Consider the following 20,778-nt stretch of genomic DNA (forward strand, 5'->3'; position numbering starts at 1 on the left):
TCAGACAGTGAAAGATGAACAGGTGTTTGGCCAGAACATCCTGTGTTAAAATCTAAACCTCCTCTCGTTTGGGAAGGGTCTGTCTCACCCTTGGTGTCCTTCCAGTTTCCATCAGCGGAGGTCAGGTTAACTTTACGGGCCATGGCGGCCACGGTCCCGGTGTGGAGAGACTGGACTAGGGCGGCTGAGCTCACTCCGATGACCGCACCGAGGGTCACCTTACCCAGCAGCCAGCCTCTCCTCCACCGTCGTGAGGAGGCACCGTTCCCCTGACTGGACTTCTGAATAGCTTCTGCTGTTGTTGCTTGTGATGTTGACAACTTCTTAATATGGCCGCGGAGGGGACCTGTTGCTGGCTGTCCCCCCAGGTGGGAGCGTCCAGTGGCGACAGTGAGATTGAACCTGACACTGGCTCTCTGGAAGTCAGCCCGCACACGGCACAGGGGGCCGGCGGTCACAGGGAGGGCTCTGACATATGAATATAGAGTTGATATTTGCACCGCCATGCCTGAGGGTCACTGCAACACTCGCGTTTCGTGTTACCGAAGCTTTTCCAGGGATTAAAGTCGCACACGCCGAGGTTAGGTTTCGTTTTCGGCCTGAAAGACAAGACACACCTCCCTCAAAGCTGCTCGCCTGACATTTACCGCTCATATGCCATATTTGTTTTGGATGTGGACTGTACCATTTACGGGGGGGTGTCCGATGACTGTCACGTACATTGAAATGTGTGAATATGTGTTCAAGTGACGTGTGATGTTTGTAATTACGCATTCATATTGTTGATTGTAAAAAGAGACTGAACGTGTCACCAGTACTGCTTTTTAATTTTTTTGTTTTTTCGAATTTCGCACTGAAAATAAACCCTGGCTCGGATGACATGGAGGAGACGTTGTGACGCCTCCACTGACGGCGGACACACGAGGACACAGAAGATGGAACTGGACTGTATTTATGATGCTTTTGTACTTTGTTTTCTTCTTTCTTATCTCATCATATTGCAGGCCAAGGTTTATATTCATAAATAATAATGAAACCCTTTTTTTGTACCTGTAGTCCTACATTTAAACAGTAACTACCTCTTGCAATAGAAAATGTAAGACTTGTGCTCCAAAATGTATGTATTTTTTTCCAATCTTAATTCAAATGTATACATATATATACAAACATGTAAAGATGGATCAAAAAGTGATGTGAACAATTCCTGAACATATATAAGAAATAACAAGAGAGGAAAACATGCAACTTTACAGATGCCAACTGCCAAGAAAACACAGAAAACCAACCAACCAATTGCTGAACCTGTGTATACATAATTCTTACCATCACTTTGGACATGTCTACCTTAACCGTACTAGTGGCACAGCAGGTGCCCTTTTAATTTTCACCCCTGCCCTTTCAAATGTCTGTGTGTGCCACTGAAAGTGAGTGAAGTAAGTGAAGTGAATAAACCACATTCTTAAAAATACCAAAATTTGTGTTGAACCTTTGCAACGGAAACAAACATACACTTATTCTATAAATGTATTCATGTTAAATTTATCTGGACAGATGTGGTGACGGGACCGTTCAGGATCCAAGAGCACACATGTAGCAGTGTTGACTATTTATTAACAACCAAAGAACAATGGAATAGTGCAGTAAGATGTCGGTGATGGCGACGACAAAAGTGGAGCACAGGAGTTGGTTAAACTAGAAAAGGCACAAACAACGCATAGACACTAGAGCAGTAAATCTTCAGAGAGCCGTGATATTACCACTGAGTAGACTGTAACCATCTGGCGACGAGTGACTGCAGATCCAGGGAATAAGAAGGCTGCTCTCGATGAGAAGATTGGGAGCAGGTGTGCTCCTGACACAGGTGACTTGATTGCACGCCACGCAGAGAGAAAAACAGGAGTGAGGAAGCGCGGCAGGAGGCGCAGGTGGAGACAAAGCGGGCCATGACAGATGTGGAATATTGCTTTGATATTGCTCTAGTGCTTTTAAGATTAGTTTACAAAAAGTGGTTGTCGTTTCTTATAAAAGGATATTTTCAAAGTTGTGGGATGTTCATGAATGGTGACTAGAGAAAAGGTGAAGAGGTCATATGCACTTTATATAAATAGAGGGTGTGTATTGGAACAGGATGATCTGCTTCACATATGATGTGCAATGTTATTTGATGTGTGAACATAAACTCAACATTATTTCCGCTCCCCCTCCGCCTGTCAAACCATTTTGTGACCCCTAGAGGTTTGCATGAGTGAGTATTAGTGAAGTCTATGTTTGCTGAAGGACGGTTAAATCATTGAATATAAGATTATTGCCCCAACCAGTGAACTCCAATCAAGTTAGTTGATTAGGAAATATACCCAAGACAACCTAAAACAAAAATTGCCAGTCTTTACACTGAGCCTCATCAGTCTTTACTTGTCTTTGCTAATTACTCTAGAAAAACTAAATTACAGTCAATAACACACACCTTAAAACTGCACAAAGCTGCTCCTGCAAAGCACAAATGTGACTAATCTAGCATGAGTTGTGTGTTTGCTATTTTAAGGAAAACAATTGGAGGGTAGTGATAATGCATAGCGTCTGTCATTTCATATCTCTTCCACATTTTGCTCTCGCTCTAACACACACACACACACACACACATTGCCTCATATGAGAAACCCACACTGCATGTCAGTCAAAAAAATTGAGCCCTTTTCACATTTCCGCCTGACGGAAACTGACAAAAAAGGAACAAGCCTTTCTTGACAAAGGCGGCACAGCTATCTGCACAGACCACAACCCACGGAGCCCAAGAGAGGCGAAAACGTTTCACAGAAAACGTGGGAAACTTCTTCAGAGAGCTGACAGAGGCAGTGGGGTCGCCCAGGTTCCCTTTCCAGGTTGCATTTCTCAAAACCTTGTTCAGAGGAGACTAAAGGTATTGTCTTTACAACTGTGTGTGTGTGTGTGTGTTTATGACAGCGTGGGACGGAGGATAAGGCTAGAGAGAAAGTTAGGACAGGGTGTGAAGCCTTACAGTAGACATGCAGATCTGGGGTCTGTTGTTAGGTCACATCATTCTATGACTCAGTATAAAATAAGTATTAAGTAGAGTAGATGAAGGTAAAGACGAGAGAGGGTAGGCCTCTAAAAGGTGCACGACCGTCATATATATTGTTGGTATGCTGTTATTTGTGATTCTAGTCTTTGAAGAATATACAGTTACATTTGGACACAAACACATGTTTTAATCGTTTTCATTTTGATAGCACACACAACATTAAAGAGTAAAAAAACAGTTTCTGGCGATCATCACACAGAGAGCGGAAGTGTGCATCCATGGTGATAGTTCAGAGCAGAAAGGGGAAGTCCTCCCAAAGCTGGAAATGTCAAAATAAAATGTGTCTGGCTGTGTTATTCAGTATCATGTGACACTGAACCCGGTAACATGATTGACACGTTATTTTTGGTCTCTTCTTTAATATTTTAACTGTCCAGAAAGAACAAAGCAGGTTTTATTTCTTTATCACATCCATCAACTTATGTCTCATTGAAAATGAATTGAAATGCATGTGTTTGTCATTTTAATACGGAATACATTAACATGTACTGAACTAAAATGGTATATTTCATATGTTTAGAACGTTGCGTTTTTTATTCGTTTTTCAAGTTTGCATATTTACATGTCAGTAATAATATATATACATGTATATATTACATTACATTACATGTCATGTAATTTAGCAGACACTTTTATCCAAAGCAACTTACAATGGAATTGAGTACAATCAGCCAGGGGTGGAGACAAACTTGCGACCATTGCGACCATGATGTCTTTTGCACACTGGGTACCGGTCTTAACCACTGAGCCACTCCACCCCCTATATATATATATGTACATGTACACATATATATACATATACGTATATGTATATGTATATGTATATGTATATTCAATGAGATTAAGGAGAATTATTCAAATTGCAGGAAATAAGAGACACACAATTAAACATAAACATATCGTATTCTGTAGGAAAAAAACAACCTGTTACATAAAATCAGATCACAGGCGCACAGCAAAAGAAAATAGTTACGTGTAACTTAAAGCTCTGGTGTGTTACTTCTGTTACCAAAGCACTACTAGTGTCGCTACTCCCCCTGACATGCCCCGCCCCTCAACTGAGCCTGTACAGTTCTCTGAAAGGACAACTCTAGGTTCATACTCATTCTCTTTCAACATTTATTTTTGTAACTCATTTCCTCACTTGAGTTTCAGAGAATCTTTTTTTTTAAAGACTTGGAGTTCACACTGACACTATTTCCTGTGTCCCACCCACTATTTATCATTGGCTGTTGGCAACATGTGTTTGCAGCTGGGTTATAATCAGCACACACGACCCGATTGCGTGGAGAGTCGGCTCAAAAAAGTGCAACTGGAGTCGAGTTTGCAAACCCTCACACACTTGCCAATTTCTGTGCTAACTAGCCATGCCAATTGTCCCTGACTAGTGCTGACTGGTGAAGACTCTGGCCAACTGTGGATAGCTTTACTATCGTAGCGGTTCAGCCTTCCCTCCCTCCCTCCCTTTTAGTCGTGATGTAAAACGTATCTCTCTCGGTGTCTCCACAGACACGAAACAAAACACAGAGAGAGTTGTTTGGAGCTCATAGGCTTAATCAGCATTGTGTGAACCGGTTTAAAAGTAACAGACATTTGATTATGTTGAAAAGTTACACAGTATATATATATACAGTCGGTGTAATTCAATGTAAACTGTACATAAGAGACCATAAAGTGTGTTTACATTATAATTCCACAAGTCACAAACAGATTCCATTTGTCACAGATCATTTAAAAAGATCTTTCCCTGACCAGTCAACACGTTTTCTCTAAATCTGTAATTATTTCCTTCTCTTAATTTTGTCTAGCTTTCCCTCCTCTCTTGGTATCTGCTCTGCCAGACCTGTGCACGCTCTCTCTCTCTCTCTCTCTCTCTCTCTCCCTTAATTTTTCTACCTCTCTTTCTCCCAGTATGGCAGTATGGGACCTGTCCGTCACAGTGGAAGACCTGGGGCCTGATGCCCCGCCTGTCACCCTCAGCGTGACCTCTGAACTCCACGTCGGAGGGGTCATTGTTAAGTTGGTGGAAAAGACACGTAAGTCACCCTGTGTCCACTTCTGGTCATCGTTCTCTGAGAAACAGTGCATAGAAAATAAAAAGTGTTAGAATTATAATATTTGAATAGTTTTTATGAAGTGTATCGTATAGATAAATCTCAACATGATTACAAGCTTAAGCTGAACATGACATACGTTAATTAACACATGAATCAATGTGTAACCTTTTTTTTTTGTCATGCTGTTCTTTTACTCACCGTTAATGGTCATGTAACTAGATTCCAGCTAATTTGCTGACATTTAAAATAATGAATGGAGTTATTATTAAGAGAAGCAAACACAGCTCATCATGGCACCGCTGACACTTTTTCAACAGGCTTATTTCTAACACAGTTTGAATTCCTGCTATTTGTGTTATATGGCAACAAATCAACACGTACATACCCCGTGCAAGAATTTGACCCTGACGTGATTTGAACACGCAACCTTCTGATCTGGAGTCAGACGCGCTACCGTTGCGCCACAGAGTCTTACACTGGCTCATTTTAAAAATAGATGCAGTGAAGACAGTTCACAGTTGAGAATATAACTGAGCTTTATTATTATGTTACTAATGAAATTGCATCAAGCGTGTGACACAGACTGAGTAACAAACACCATAAGAATAAACCACACTGCTAAATAAACCATTGACCGACAGGAAGGTTAAGCTTTTTCTCATCATTTGACAGGATATCGACACAATTGTAATTTTTTGAAAGAGAAAAGTATAAGTTGTACAAAGTAAAAGTTGAGAACACATAGGTTTTTGATTCTCATTTGAAAACATATCTTGAATAAACAGTTCCCACAGCCCTGATATAACTGAGCTTTTTTCACAGCAGCCGTTAAACACACAGGTGTGACTAATGATATTAATGAAGCCTTTGGATCGAACTTCATTATTAACACCTGAGTTATTTTAACTGTTATTTCATTCAACAACGGCTGCTGTGAAGGAGAGCTACCATGACTAGCCATAAATAAGTGACTTTACTCAATATCAGTAAGTCGCCGATTAAAGGCTTTGTAGTTGATTTGAATGCATTTGCAATTGCATTTCTGTAGTAATAGATATCAATTATTCTATTGTGTTCCAATATAACATTTATCACTTTATTAATTAACAAACTCATGAGGACAGTTGGTGTAACAGAAGAGAACACAAGGCATAGGGCAAGATGGAGGTAGATGATCTGACCCCTAAAGAAGCCAAAAGTAGATCATTAACAAACTAATAATAGCGCGTTTCCACCGGCTCGACTCTCCTGGTGCACTGCTGCACAAACCCTGCCGCTGTATTTCTGTATTTAGTGAGTGTGTCAGAAGGAGTCTGTGCTCCGGTCATGGAGGAAGTACTGAACTAATAGTTTTAATTAACGGATTCTAATGATTCAGTTACACTGAAAACAACCGCTTTACAAGTCCCTCGTTTGTGTGTATCGCATGTAAAGTTTCATGACTACACTCACGTTGAGTAGGTACTATTTTGTAGTGGAAAACCAATGTAAACCGTGCCGAGGTGGGTCGAGGCAAGCTGGGGCCATAGGTGGAAAAGGAGCTTAAGTGAGCTTTTGACCTAAAGTTAAGGATGAGCGTTCCTGTAGTAAACTGTCTGAAGTCTAAAAGCATAAGGTGTTTTTTGACAATCTAATTTCATCACAATGGTAATTGTAGTGTTGAGGATTATGTCAAAGAAGGACTGTTGGAGACCAAAGTGTCTGACCCTGACGTGATTTGAACACGCAACCTTCTGATCTGGAGTCAGACGCGCTACCGTTACGCCACAGAGTCTGGCAGACAGGAATAATCCTTCACTCTAAAGCTCTCACATGAGAAAATATGCTGACGAAACAGTTAGGACTGAATGCGGCACTGGCAGCTTTTTCTCTGTAACTGTCTAATGGTTCACTTGCAGGTGACTTACTGAAGCCGAGGTCTCAAACTTCCAGGTCCAAGTCATTTCATGTGGCCTGCCACTTAGTATTGAGTAATAATTAAGTATTTATGTATGGGGTTTTTTTTTGAATGAAAAGATTCATTATGCATCATATAAACAAGTTTATTGTGAACAATATATCGTTCCGTGTCAACACAAACACTCTTATTTTGAAATAAGTGAAATATTGTTACTATGATGTCATAATGGTATATTTCCATATAATTTTAAGGTCATGTCGTCCACCTTAATAGTTGTTTTTCCCCCCAAAAAATTATTTATTATTATTCAAACATTTTTATTGAGTTTTTAACCACTATTTTATAAACATAGACACACACACACACACACACACACACACACACACACACTAGTGCTCAGTACAGCATAGAGAAAACAAAGAAAAAACGACATGACAACAGTCGTTCCATACAGAATATTTTGTTATCTGTAATATTGTCCATGGCGAATTTGAATTGTGGACAAAAAATAAAAATAAAAATGACCATAAAGCTACCCGAATTGTCCCTGCCGTTTGTCCACTTCCTTAAAAAAACTCAGATTAATAAAATCAAATGAATAGATGAGGAAATAGGGAGTAAAAAAGGGGGGAGAGAAGGAGGGGGGATGGCCAATGGCTATACAGCAGTCACTGTTTTTTTCCCAGCCAGACTTTATTTTTTTCTTTCGCTTGACCCCTTGACCCTTCCTGACCAGACTCCGTACTCAATGGCCCCCAGGTCATTTGAGTTTGAGACCACTGTACTAAGAGGTCAGTTTCAATGTTGTTTGGATAAGAAATGCAAGGGAACAGGTATGGTTTACTGCACTAGTATATGTGATTACCAGACTAAAACATATATTCCATGCCTTGACATGCAGCCACTTTTCATGTTTTTCAGTCATTCCATTGTCACTTTTTGGGGGGAAGAAAGATTTACGGATTTTGTGTGTGTGTCCTCTGCAGAGATTCAGCGCGACTGGTCAGACCACGCAGTGTGGTGGGAGCAGAAGCAGCAGTGGCTGCTGAGAACATCCTGGACTCTGGAGAAATATGGCATCCATGCTGATGCCCGGCTGGTCTTCATGCCCCAGCACAAGCCACTGAAGCTGGGTCTGCCCAACGGCATCACCCTGAGGCTCCATGCCTGCTTCTCCGGCCCCGTCTTTCGGACTGTGATGGGCATCTGCAGAATGCTCAGTGAGTCTTTTCTTTCTTTCTTTCTTTCTTTTTTTCGGTCTTTGTTTCTGTCTTTGTTTATTTGTTTATTTGTTTGTTTCTTTCTTTCTTTCTTTCTTTTTTTCTTTCTTTCTTTCTTTCTTTCTTTCTTTATTTCTTTATTTCTTCAGCGTCTTTGTCACCAGGGAGGAGAAAGTTGGAAAAGCACATAGTTGTACATAGTTTCCATTTTGTTGGCCTGTTTTTGGACATTTAAACAAACAAATGTCATTTTAAATATGTTTTATACTGTTATATATGTGTCACAGGGCCCTTTTATGGTTAAAATAAGCACACGCAAAAAAAGTTCAGGCACACATTTTGAGACTTAGGTTCGAAAGGGTTAACAACATTTTATGCCTCTCCTCCTCTGTCTTGCTGATTGTACACATTCATACAGTGATAGTTCACAAATATTTGCAATGTGTTAAAGTGTCACATTTGCATGTTGCAGTCTAATGAGATGCAAGCACACACACACACACACACACACACCATTGCCAAAAAAACAAGCCTTTCCCCATCTGCTTCACACTTTCATTTTGTCTAATTCTGGCAATTCTTCACCAAGAAAACCCCAGGGGGGTGACAACAGACGGGAAGGGTTTTGAAAAGCAGCAGACAGACAGACAGGGTGAGAAATAATAAAAATATGCCTGCAGAAAAGCAGCTTAGGGGGAGATTTGTATCAAATATGGCATGCAGCAGGTAGTTCAAACACCACGAGCAGGAACAGACAGAAATAAAGCTCTATTAAATCCCTCTGTGGGTTAAAAACCAAAACAAAGGAAGCATGTCAAGGGGAGAGCAGAAAAAAATACAACAGCAAAACAAAACTGTTTTCCATTTCCATTAGCCTATTATTTACAGCAGTTCTGTGTATGTTTTTAGCCAAACAGAAAGCTCAATACTGATACCGCTGGTATCTTGTTATAACATAATACATGTTACGTGATTTAGTAACAATAAATCGATATTACCAAAGCAGAAATTGTGATGCTCATGTTATATAAACACACAATCATCTAAATTAAAGTCTGAATGTGATCGTAGGTAGTAGGTAGTGGGTGATGTGATGCGTCAGGTGTCCTGCTTGCTGATTGGTTTGGTTCTATGATGCAAGATGGAGCACTGGACTCTCTGGACTTTGTAGGGATGTGTAGTCAATTATTTTTGACTCAGTTTTCTCTGTTAGTCAGGGAGGTCATTTGTTGTACTTTAATTTTGAGAATTGTCAGGTTAGATGTGTTAGATGATACAAAGTACTTTGATAATTCAGTTCATTTTGATTCGATTGATTGTTTCCTCACTAAGGGTGGATTTGTTATGTTATACCTCTAAAGTCAGACACTGCATCATTATGTTTTATTTATGTGCTACAAGTGTATTGCGCATTTTGGTGACTTACAGTATGTTGCAATCAAAATGGCCTCTTGAGGACAGTAAAGATGTATCCTGTCTCATGTGACAAACTTCATTTGCATCCATTTGCTTTGTCACGTCCACAGACATCCGTCATCCCGAGGAGATTTCCCTCCTTCGGCCTCTCGAGGAGAAGAAGAAGAAGAAGAAAGATTCAGCAGAGGAAATCTATGACCTGACTGAGGTGCCCCTCTCCTCAGGTACAACTCTCACACTTCTTTTACTCTCTACAAATAACAATGTAACAGCATCAAATCTCAAAACTTTCTCTGTAACTGATAAAAAAAAAAGAATTGGGGCCAGAAATAGTGTAGTGAGCAGTGTTGCCTCACAGTGGAGTTTACATGTTCTTGCCTGCATGCATTAACTGGACACTCTAAATTCATGTGGAAGTGGTAGGCAATGAATGAATGAATGAATGAATGAATGAATGAATGGATGAATGAATAATATAATATATATATATATATATATATATATATATATATATATATATATATATACATATATACATATATATATATATATATAAATAAATAAATAAAACCTTTCTTTTCTTCAGTCACTTTAGCCCAAATGAGATGATTTGAATATTTGGGCTGATAATTTGGGAGATACTGTATTTATTTCTCAAAAGGCTTTAAGTAAGTAAATTAAAGAAGTTTCATCATGACATCTAAATTAGACCCAACAGCAGTTTTCATCTGACAGATTAAAAAAAAAAAAAGAAAAACTGCATTTCATAGCAAAAACTGACTCCTCTATTAATGAAATGCCAGGATTTCCTTTTTCCTGCAACCTGGGGCATCTGTTTCAAAAAGTATCTCTAACCTCACCTGCTCCCTCTTCACCTGCAGTGTCGCGGCCTTGTCTGTACAACGGAATGCCCGCTCACTTCGCTGACTCGCCTCAGATGGAGGCCATCTACAAGATGCTGTCAGTCACGCAGCCTCCCCCTGCCCCAGAGGTCATAGCCAAGCAGTACCGTCCAGCCAGTGTGGTGGACAAGGCCCACATCAATGGCAGGTACATGGTACATGTTTACAACAGTAAATAAAAAAAGATATCACTCATCAATTCATCATCATGAATAACATTTTTAAACTTCGGAGTACGTTAGACTCTGATGTAGACAGATGGAAGCGTGTGTGGTGCGTGCAAAGCTTTGCCAGTGGCAACAGTGTGATGTAGTAATAAGCAGGTTGGGAAGGTGTCTGACTGAAGGCCTGTACACTACATACTCTGTTAAGTTAGTTTTCTCGAAGTGGCAAGAACAAGAACACAGTTTCATACGAGTGCAGAACTCCTCATAAGGACACAGGATTGGTGTGAGGAACAGCTGTGATTGGAGACTAGTTTATAGTTTTTAATTATTGATTCACATATTAGACCGCGTCCTATCTACATGATTGAATCTCGAATCACAGCGCTAAGAGTGTGAGAGTGTGCTGCCACAGTTGTTCGCTGCTACAGGTCTTTTTCTCACAGCACGCATTTTGACTTGCACGGCGGGAAAAGTACAGATGTTAATAATAAGGTCTCATTACCGGTGAGCCAGCGTCGACACCAAACGACCACATTTCATTATTCACACCAGTGCTTTTCTCCTGCCGTGATCCGTCAAAGAGTCTCCAGAAGAAAACATTCACGCAAAAACTGTCTAATACCATGCATAATACATCATGTTCCCTCCATCATGTGTCTGTCACACCGAGAGCAAAGTTGTACTTTGTGAATCATTACTGCCTGAGTGAGAGCTCATACATGTCTATCTTTCTAATAAGACAGCTGCACATACAGGGCTATGTGCTCATTTCGTTTTTCCGTATTTTTTTAATGGGGTTTGTATAATACATGTTGTATAACATCAAGCATCGAGATACTTTTCTTTAACTTGTGTGTTTCTGTCATTGTTTTATTCCATTTATACATCATTTCATATATAGAAAGCTAATAAAACTTTTTTTCCCAGATGGTTGGACTCATCCCGTTCTCTCATGCAGCAGGGCGTCCAGCAAAATGACAGACTCTGGCTCCGGTTCAAATACTATGCTTTCTATGACATAGAGCCCAAGGTATATACAGTTTTTCTGTGTACATCGTGGTGGCAGCTCATCACTTCATCTTTGACCTCCACCTCCTCATTTATTAATTAATTAATTCATTCATTCATTCATTCATTCACTCATCTCCTCTGTGGCCTTGCAGTACGACGTCGTCCGTCTGACGCAGCTTTACGAACAGGCTCGCTGGGCCATCCTGCTGGAGGACATCGACTGCACTGAGGAGGAGATGATGCTGTTTGGAGCTCTGCAGGTAGAACACGGGGGGGGTTGGGGGGGACAGTGTGTCAACACATGTGGGAAACATTGTTGACACACTGAAGTATCCCAGTTTCAGGAATTCAAAGGTTCCACTTTCCACAAGTGTGTGTCTCTCTCTCTCATCTCTTATCTTCCATCTCATGTAGTACCACATCAGTAAGGTGTCTCAGTCCGAGCCCCAACTGATGAGCTGCAGTGCAGCCATGGACGACCTGGATTCAGCACTGCAGTCCCTGGAGGTCAAGATGGAGGGAGAGGGCAGCTCTGCATCCGAGTTGCTGGTTAGATATATTGGATTTATCTATCTGTATTTAAGAGCTGGACACAGTTAGGCACTTTATCTTTGTTGAAGTGGTTCATGCCACACACACACACACACACACACACACACACACAAGATTGAGGTCAAAGCTATAACAGGAGCTGGTTTTGTTGATGGTGTTTCAAACGTTTAAAAACAGCTTGTTTACTGTGATCATTTAGAATTATAATCGCAGAGTTCACATTCTCAGGTCTTATGTAAGCTCAGATAGAGATTTCATATAATCATTTGTAATAATGAGTAAAAAGGCAATTCATTTATCCAATAAAAAACAATCTTCTTCCCTCAGGAAAACATGACTGCACCAGAACTCAATGACTATTTGAAAATATTCAGGTGAGATTAAATTTCCTACCACAGTCCAGAAGAAGGTTACATTCTGGATAACGGCTCTATGTGACTGTATGTTTCAGACCTAAGAGGTTGACTCTGAAGGGATACAAACAGTACTGGTGCAAGTTCCAGGACACATCCATCGCTTACTTCAAGAGCAAAGAGGAGAGCATCGGAGAACCCATTCAACAGATACACCTCAAAGGTTAATGGTTTTGTCGTCATACTTTATATTACTGTATATTATTAATCTTTTTCTGCTCTAACACTGCACTCAGTTACATCTGAATGTGTTTTCAATGAGAGAAAGCAACACTAAGAGAGCACTTTTCTGCCTGTTCCCTCTATGTCTAACCCTCAAATGTGACATATTGATTTGATATTCATCCTGCGCGTCCAACAGGATGTGAAGTGGCTCCTGACGTTAACATGGCTGCACACAGGTTCCTCATCAGACTCCTTATACCAGCACCTGAGGGTATGAACGAGGTCTATCTGCGGTGTGAAAACGTGAGGTCTCACACACACACACACACACACACACACACACACACACACACTTGTCTTTCCTCATGTCTGTAGCTAACAATCTGTCAATTCCTCCGCTTTGTCTCTCGTCCTCCAGGAGCAGCAGTACGCTCAGTGGATGGCTGCGTGTCGGCTGGCGTCCAAAGGCAAGAGCCTCGCAGACAGCAGCTTCCAGAGTGAAATACAGAGCATCCACACTTTCCTGGCAATGCAGAAGACCAACACTGGTTCCCACGGCAACGCACCAGCCAACGACGAGAGCATCAATACCCACAGCCTGGTGTCACCACGCTACCATAAGAAATACAAAGCCAAACAGGTACAAGAGACACAAAAGGAGTGGAGTTTGGAGTTTTCTACAGTAGAGTTCATCACTGATAATGAATGTAAAATTTTGAGACTATAAACCGTGTATGACGTGTTACCACTGGTTAAATTACCAAACTGCAACTTCTTTTTGTGGACAGCATTACATTTAGCAATTTTGAGCAAACTGAAACCTCTACCTTTGTGCTCATATCAGCAAACACACTCCATAAACTCTTCACCCTGTGCCTGTTCCTCCAGCTGACCCCTCGCATCCTGGACGCTTACCAGAACGTGGCTCAGCTCTCGCTGACTGACGCAGTGACGCGTTTCCTGCAGATCTGGCAGGCCCTGCCTGACTTTGGCCTCTCATATGTTGTCGTCAGGTTGAGTTTACCCTCCATTTATTTTTTTATTTATTACAGTCTATTTTTAAGCCAATTTTGCCTTGACATGAAGAACTAGAACTATCAGTGTTACAGTTTAGTGTACATTCAGTCTAAGTATAGTAATGTAACATTTATTTGTGCACATAAAAATGAATTTGATAAAGCACACTGCTCAAAACAATTATGGGAACACTGGATCATCACAGTCTTTCATTTTCTGTGATTTTAAATCTCGCCCTCAGAGGGTTTGTGACCTTCATCCTTCATTCATCTTCTACCACCTTATCCTCCACATGAGGGTAAAGTGGAAGTTGCTGGTGCCAATCCTGGCTGACATAGGGCAATAGGCGGGGTCCATCACAGGGCCACATCAGGACAAACAACCATCCAGAGTTTGTCAAAGAATTATGCAATTTTAGCAAAGATTGTCAGCCGAAATATTTCATTCAAGTTTCTATGTGTGGTTTAGGTGTTCCCTTGATTTTTGGAGCAGCGTATTTTCAAAAAAGAGCATATCACACACTTACAGTTAGTCCGTTCTATAGATATAAAGCCAAGTGTTGATCAGAGGGAAATTTTGAAACACAGGAAGCTGAACGGCATTTTTGACTAATAGGTTCAAAGGCAGCCGAAAAGACGAGGTACTGGGCATCGCCCCCAACCGCCTGATCCGCATCGACCTGGGGGTGGGTGATGTGGTCAAGACCTGGCGCTACAACAACATGAAGCAGTGGAACGTCAACTGGGACATACGACAGGTCAGACTCCTACTTCTACTACTTCCTACTCCAACACCATGCTTACAGAAAAACATGGGATGAGAAGTGACCTCATAAACACTACCAGTAAAATCAGGAGAGTTCTAGTTCTTTAAAAAGGAAGAAATTATGAACTCTTTTCAAATAATGGCTTATAAAAAGCACTTCTCTGTGTTTCTGACCTCTCCAGATGGCCATAGAGTTCGAAGGCAACATCAACATAGCTTTTAGCTGCGTGACCGCCGACTGCAAAATCGTTCACGAGTTCATCGGAGGCTACATTTTCATGTCGACTCGCAGTCGTCAGAAGAGTGACACGCTCAACGAGGAACTCTTTCACAAGCTGACCGGCGGCCACGAGGCTCTATAATGCTGAGACGCACAAACACGACAAAGGCCGCCACACCTTCTGCAAAACATCCTGGGACTTTATGTTGCATTCAGCCAACCACAGATAACAACAGTATGTCTGTTCATGTGTAAACCCCGGGACAACTGGTCTGTCCACTTGGGTTATTTTCAAGCCTTTGTTTCTCACACACACACACACACACACACACACACACACACACTGTTAGCTGCATCAGAGAATGGACAATGTGACATGTCCACACAGGTGAAGACTCAGTGGTCCTCATGATGGCTCCCACTTTCCCTCAGGATGGACGACCGGTCAACCAAACCACTGGTCATCTGGTTCAACATCAGCAGGACAAAATACTCTAAGAGATGTAAAAGGAGCGTTTGGATAAACCTGCAGCAACTTCACTCTTTCACTTCAGAGTATCCAGACTCATTATCAGTGTTACTTAGGATTCAAAGCTTTACTATTATCACACAGGTAAATGGTGCATGACTGCTGCCACATTATTATTATTGGAGCCAATTGAGGAAACAAAGCGCGTACAACGAATGCCAACACATAATGTTTATCACACAAAAATAAACACACATTTATTAAAAATAAACACTCGATTGTCTTGTTGTTGTCTTCACTCCCTATAGCCGTGACATATGGTAGCGACGTCTGTTGTTTGTTACACATAAAGCTTCGGACCAATTATCTCCTCTCACATGCTGCGAGTGTGTCCATATCTTACAGAAACACTGTCGAGTAAAACCACAGTTTTTGCATCCTCTGACATCCCATAGTCACATAACTAAACCACACGTGCAACGTCTTCAACAGTGTCTCTGTGTTTGAAAGCTTGGCTTGTTGTTGCCAGCAGGCACTGTGTTTGGTGAAATTGTGTTGTAATCTGTTTGTGCAGCAGAGGAAAACAAAGTCTCTGTACTCGCCACCCGACGTTGACTGGCTAATAACAATAAAGGTGCTTCCCCACAGACATTCTGAGTCTTTCAATAATTACACATGAATTGGATTTTTTCGATTTAGTCCCATTTTGAATAAAGTCTGGGTGAACTCTGCTGTTCCTGACCAAAATCACCTCATAGTGATTCACACACACAGTGTTACCAAGGGAACCGGGATAAGCATCAACCAACCACGGGATGCTGGGACAGTCAGGTGATCCTTCCTGCGACCAATGACAAAATCAGTATCTCTTGCTGCTACTGCAGTGGCAGGATGCTCTCTGAAAGTGAACAAGAGTGGCCTCGGTGAACAAGTCAATCCTTGTTTTAAAACAAAAAAAAAACAAATGAAATTCACTCAATTTCATCGTTTTTCTTACGTGTGGGTCTCAGTCTCAAGGCTCTGCTAAAGTATTTTGGGAGAAGTTTTCCCTCTGCATCACCTGCAGTCAGCAACACATCGTTCTCTGACCTGAAGAACTCAATTCCATCTGTTCACAAATATAGAAAACACAAAACACAAAAGAGAGGTTGCTTTACATGAAGAGCTTATTATTGAGAGCACTATGCAACATTGAAGTAGTTGGAATTACCAGCGAGAGCCTTCGGGACATCGATAAACACGGCAAGATCACAGTCTTTTCTCATGCCTGAGAGGAAATAGAAATAACTCTAATAATAACAACAATCATTTTAACAATTACCTTAAAGGAATACTTCACCGATTTGCATTTAGCTTTGTATTACTAGTATTTTTGAAAAATTGTGCTTCCCAACCTTAGTTTCCCCTGTCAAGAAATATCTTCATTCTTTTCTTTGATACGTGCCCACAGTGACATTTATTTTGAAGGGACATGCTTGTGAATTCTTACCACTGATGACGCCGTCCTCCCCCGGGAGACCTGATGCCAGGTGGATGTGTGTCCTCTTCATGCGGCTTAGGCCCTGATGCTGGATTGAGCTCCATTTGCTGAGGTAGGAGCCATGAGCGGCTTCAGCAGGACAATCGGGAGAACCAGTCAGGACTGGTTTCAGCTCCAAATCCCCCACCTGACATTTAAGATAGGGGATACAGTCGTGGTTGATTTTTCTGCACCAGATTAGAATCCATACACTGAGAATATATACTGTATGTAACTATAACTAGTAAATATCTGTCGGTTATTTTCTCAATTAATCATTAATCATCAATTAATGTTGGCAAAAATGTTGATGTGTGTTTCCCAAACCTCAAAACAAACCAAAGCGTTTCAGTTTTGATGATTTATTTGTCTAATGGAGCAGTGAAACCGGACGATATTCACACTTAAGATGATGAAAAATCAAAAAGCTTGTTTGAATTATCAAAAAAACAACAACCTGTAAAACCGAATAATCGATTATGAAAATAGTTTAGTAACGGATAATCAGTTCATCAGTTCAATAGTTGCAGTCGTATTATCAAATATGTGGATATATCATGCTAATAAGTCCACAAAGAGGAAATCTTTTCTCATTAAAACATAATAGCATAAAAGTGACACAAAAGTAAGTAAGTTGGTTTGCTGACTTCTTCTTCTTCTTGTCCCCTCACGTGTTTCTGTTCACATGTGTCTTATAAAGGAATACGGGAGAGAAGACTGAAAGTACCTGCACTGAATGGCCTTGATTGGCTCGAATCTGCAGGCGTCCGTCTTCTGGGTGGGAGCGTAGTTTGAAGCGCTGCTTGTCATTTGTGGTCACGACTTTCTCGACGTCTTCCACCGAGTACGGGTGGAACTGTGGATGAGCCAGGAGTTCTTCCACAAATAAAAAGCCATCTGTGAGGATGAGAGTGAGAGCTGTGAGAGCTGTAATCATGTTTCCATTTTCCTCTTGGACTCAGTTCTTTGCACTGCACACTGCACTAGACTACATTTAAAAGGTGTGCATTAGGGCTGAATAATGAATCGAAATGTAATCGAAATCGCAATACGTTGGCGCATAAGGAGGCACAATATGTATTAAAGCCAAAATGTGTGTTAAATTACCATTTTAAATTAAATATTGTATATACGCTATTGATCTATACACATCATATTCTCCAGGCTGAAGGAAACATTGTTTCTCACAGATCTGCACTAACATCAGACAGTAATTATTTTAAATGTCAGTGAAATGAAAATGAGAATAATTATGTATGTAAAAATTACAATTACCTGTCATATCGCAAATCATATCGCAATCAATTGCAATTTGAGTAAAAAGTAACCGCAATTAGATATTTATTGAAAATCGTTCAACCCCTAGTGTGCATGCATCCTGTGAAACTGAGAGAACAGATGTCGTCATGTCGTTACCGTACCAAATAGCAACAAAGTTTAATAGGTCAAAAATCATGTTACATTTAGAAACCTGTACAATAATATCACCCTGGTTTTATCAGATAACTGTATGTATGCCTTATACAATATTTTCCAATATTTTACTGGGATTTCCTCAAATGTAAAATGAGTGTGTATATTAAAGGCTATCTTCAAGAAGCTCTTGAAAACCCAGCTCTTCCAAGAGCATCTTCTGTCCTAGCACTTACCCTACCCCTCCCCCCTCCCCTGCATCTCCTTCTGCACTTGCATCCACCTCAGCACTCTCACCCTCTATCAGTCCACTGTTCCTATCGAGTGGCGTTCTTTCCAAGACTTCTGCTATATAGCTTATTCCTCTCTTGTAAGTCGCTTTGGATAAAAGCGTCTGCTAAATGCTTCAATGTAAATGTAAAGTGGGAAAATAAGAAGGAGCTTATTAAAACAGACAGCTCACCTGTTCCCATGTGAAGACCCATCTTGTTGGCTCCATGGCGAAGAGCATAGGACATGGATTTAGACAGGCGGACATCTCTGTCCTAATGAGGAGTGACACAAATGGTGAGGAGCTGATTAAACAACAACAGAAACAGGACATGAGTTTGGCTGGCTGCATGTGTACACACACGTACACACACCACTGCACTGCACTGCACTGCACTGCAAAACTCAATATTATTTCGATACAGTCATTTTAGACCATTTATGAACAGCCCAAGCATGACTCAGCTAAAATGCTGATTCTTATTTACATGTTTACAGTCTGTGAGTAGTGAAGCATGCGGTATACAGGATTTTTGGTCTGTATCGGATTGTACTTTTTTATCGGTCCGATATCCGATCCAGTGATTTTGACCAGTAGCCGAGCAAGAACTAATTGAGAAAGTAATCGATAGATGAATCGATTACAAAAATAATCATTCGCTGAAGCCCTATTGCACTTACACACAACACTGAAAGACAGGTCAACACACACATTATTTCTGAGGTCTAATGCAAGTAAAAGCCGTTCAATGGATTGTTCAGTTTTTCTGAAGTGTGGCTGTTTGAGGTATTGATTATATCATCAACACAGACACTGCTGAACATTCCACCACAGTGAACTAACCTGTGACCCTGATGCTTGCTCTCAATGATAACATGGCTACTGACCATGACACAACTGCTTACTCTCATGCAGCAAAGTCAAAAGAGCAAAACAATAATGTGGGGAGTGAGCTTCAGTTTCCAGCTGTAAAATCGAATGGGTCAGCAAAGGCAGCGAACTTACTCTTCACATTCTTATTTGTAGACTTCAGAAGATATAGGTTTTATTTTGCCGTTTGTTAAAAGGCCAACGTGTGCTTTTCATTCTGCCCCAACTGGTGGCACCATTATCAGTGTGGGAGCCAGTGTAAGGATCACAGGCTGGTTCACAGATACAGCTGGAAATCAACAGCAGGCTCAGGGTTGATAATGTGTCAATACCTCATTGCAAAAAAAAACTGTCGATTTAGGACAAACTTGTCTTTTTAAATAAATGTGTGATTTGAGATAAAAAGCTATTTTAATTGGACACTGGTCTAACCAAAACATCCTCCCTGATTCTCTCTCTCACACACACACTTGTTTTTATATCTTAGTGAGGACAGTTCATAGACATAATGCATTCCCAAGCCCCTTACAATAACTTTAACTATCACCATCACCATCACGTGTGCCTAATCTTAACCCTATTCTAACCCTAAACCCAAGTCTTAACCCTGAGAAAGCCGTTTAAGGTTGTGGGGGGACTCAGACAAAATGTCCCCACTTACTTTTTTGGACCTAACTAAAATATACATATACAAGTCTTCTTAGGACACACTGCTTTTGCTTTAACACTAACCTTAATTCAAATCTCAGAAATGAGGTTCTGCCTCATTAGGACAAGGATTTGGTCTCCATGAGGATTACCACTCTAAAATACAAGTACAAGACAAATACAAGTAGAGAAAGAGAGAGACAGAGACAGAGAGAGAGAGAGGGAGGGAGAGAGAGAGAGAGAGAGAGTTCTAATTATAGCTTTAGTTTAAAAATAAGTCCCAGACTTTACCATAGTTAACAGTTCACCCTGCCGCTTTTAAATGTTCAGTCACAGACGTGTTAATGGTCAGAGAGCATTTTTTTATTAAATCACATACTGTAATATGGCAACAGAATTCCCTCACCTCTCCACCATGTTTTCTTCTCATCCCTCTTCCTCCTCCTCCTCTTCCTCTCTTGTCTCTGTCCATTTTCACATCAATTCACTATTTTACCATTTATAGTGCGGTGAATTTCAATCAATCGAAACAAAACAAGAGACAGGTGACACTATCATGCTGTGTTCAGTAAACAAACGTACTGAAGTCCTCTCCACTTCCTGACTGGTCTCCCTGTCCGCCTGTAGGTGGCAGTGTGGCGCGTGGAGTGCAGCTGTGGTGTCTTTGATGCCACCACAGAAGA

General features: G+C 40.9%; 3 protein-coding genes and 2 non-coding genes across 7 annotated transcripts in view; 1 reads left to right on the forward strand and 4 right to left on the reverse strand.

Annotated features, from left to right (window-relative positions):
• macrod1 (mono-ADP ribosylhydrolase 1) overlaps nt 1-646 on the reverse strand; it is a 111,341-nt gene extending 110,695 nt beyond the window's left edge. For all 3 annotated transcript variants that reach the window (XR_009242077.1, XM_058649236.1, XM_058649237.1), the window contains exon 1: nt 89-646. Coding sequence is in view for 2 of the 3 variants with exons in the window: in XM_058649236.1 (XP_058505219.1) it covers nt 89-506 (418 nt within the window). In the remaining variant the exon portion in view is untranslated. The remainder of the gene's footprint in view (nt 1-88) is intronic.
• Nucleotides 647-2,726: 2,080 nt separating this feature from the next.
• fermt3b (FERM domain containing kindlin 3b) lies at nt 2,727-16,025 on the forward strand. Its single transcript, XM_058649329.1, has 15 exons — nt 2,727-2,917; nt 5,012-5,136; nt 8,044-8,277; nt 9,804-9,917; nt 10,575-10,743; nt 11,690-11,792; nt 11,926-12,033; nt 12,188-12,322; nt 12,653-12,699; nt 12,777-12,901; nt 13,100-13,206; nt 13,322-13,543; nt 13,792-13,916; nt 14,536-14,677; nt 14,868-16,025. Exons 2-15 carry the CDS (start codon nt 5,013-5,015, stop codon nt 15,045-15,047), a joined length of 1,935 nt encoding a protein of 644 aa, XP_058505312.1. The 5' UTR covers nt 2,727-2,917; nt 5,012; the 3' UTR covers nt 15,048-16,025.
• Nucleotides 5,557-5,628, reverse strand: trnaw-cca (transfer RNA tryptophan (anticodon CCA)). Its single transcript has one exon. It is a non-coding gene; the product is annotated as a tRNA-Trp (tRNA).
• trnaw-cca (transfer RNA tryptophan (anticodon CCA)) lies at nt 6,860-6,931 on the reverse strand. Its single transcript has one exon. It is a non-coding gene; the product is annotated as a tRNA-Trp (tRNA).
• On the reverse strand, nt 15,591-20,778 carry trpt1 (tRNA phosphotransferase 1). Its single transcript, XM_058649336.1, has 7 exons — nt 20,502-20,778; nt 18,770-18,851; nt 17,621-17,790; nt 16,864-17,041; nt 16,585-16,641; nt 16,372-16,482; nt 15,591-16,272 (listed from the first exon to the last, which is right to left on the reverse strand). Exons 1-7 carry the CDS (start codon nt 20,565-20,567, stop codon nt 16,250-16,252), a joined length of 687 nt encoding a protein of 228 aa, XP_058505319.1. The 5' UTR covers nt 20,568-20,778; the 3' UTR covers nt 15,591-16,249.

The sequence above is a fragment of the Solea solea genome, chromosome 14 (genome assembly GCF_958295425.1).
Source record: "Solea solea chromosome 14, fSolSol10.1, whole genome shotgun sequence".
In the NCBI taxonomy this organism is placed as follows: Eukaryota; Metazoa; Chordata; class Actinopteri; order Pleuronectiformes; family Soleidae; genus Solea; species Solea solea.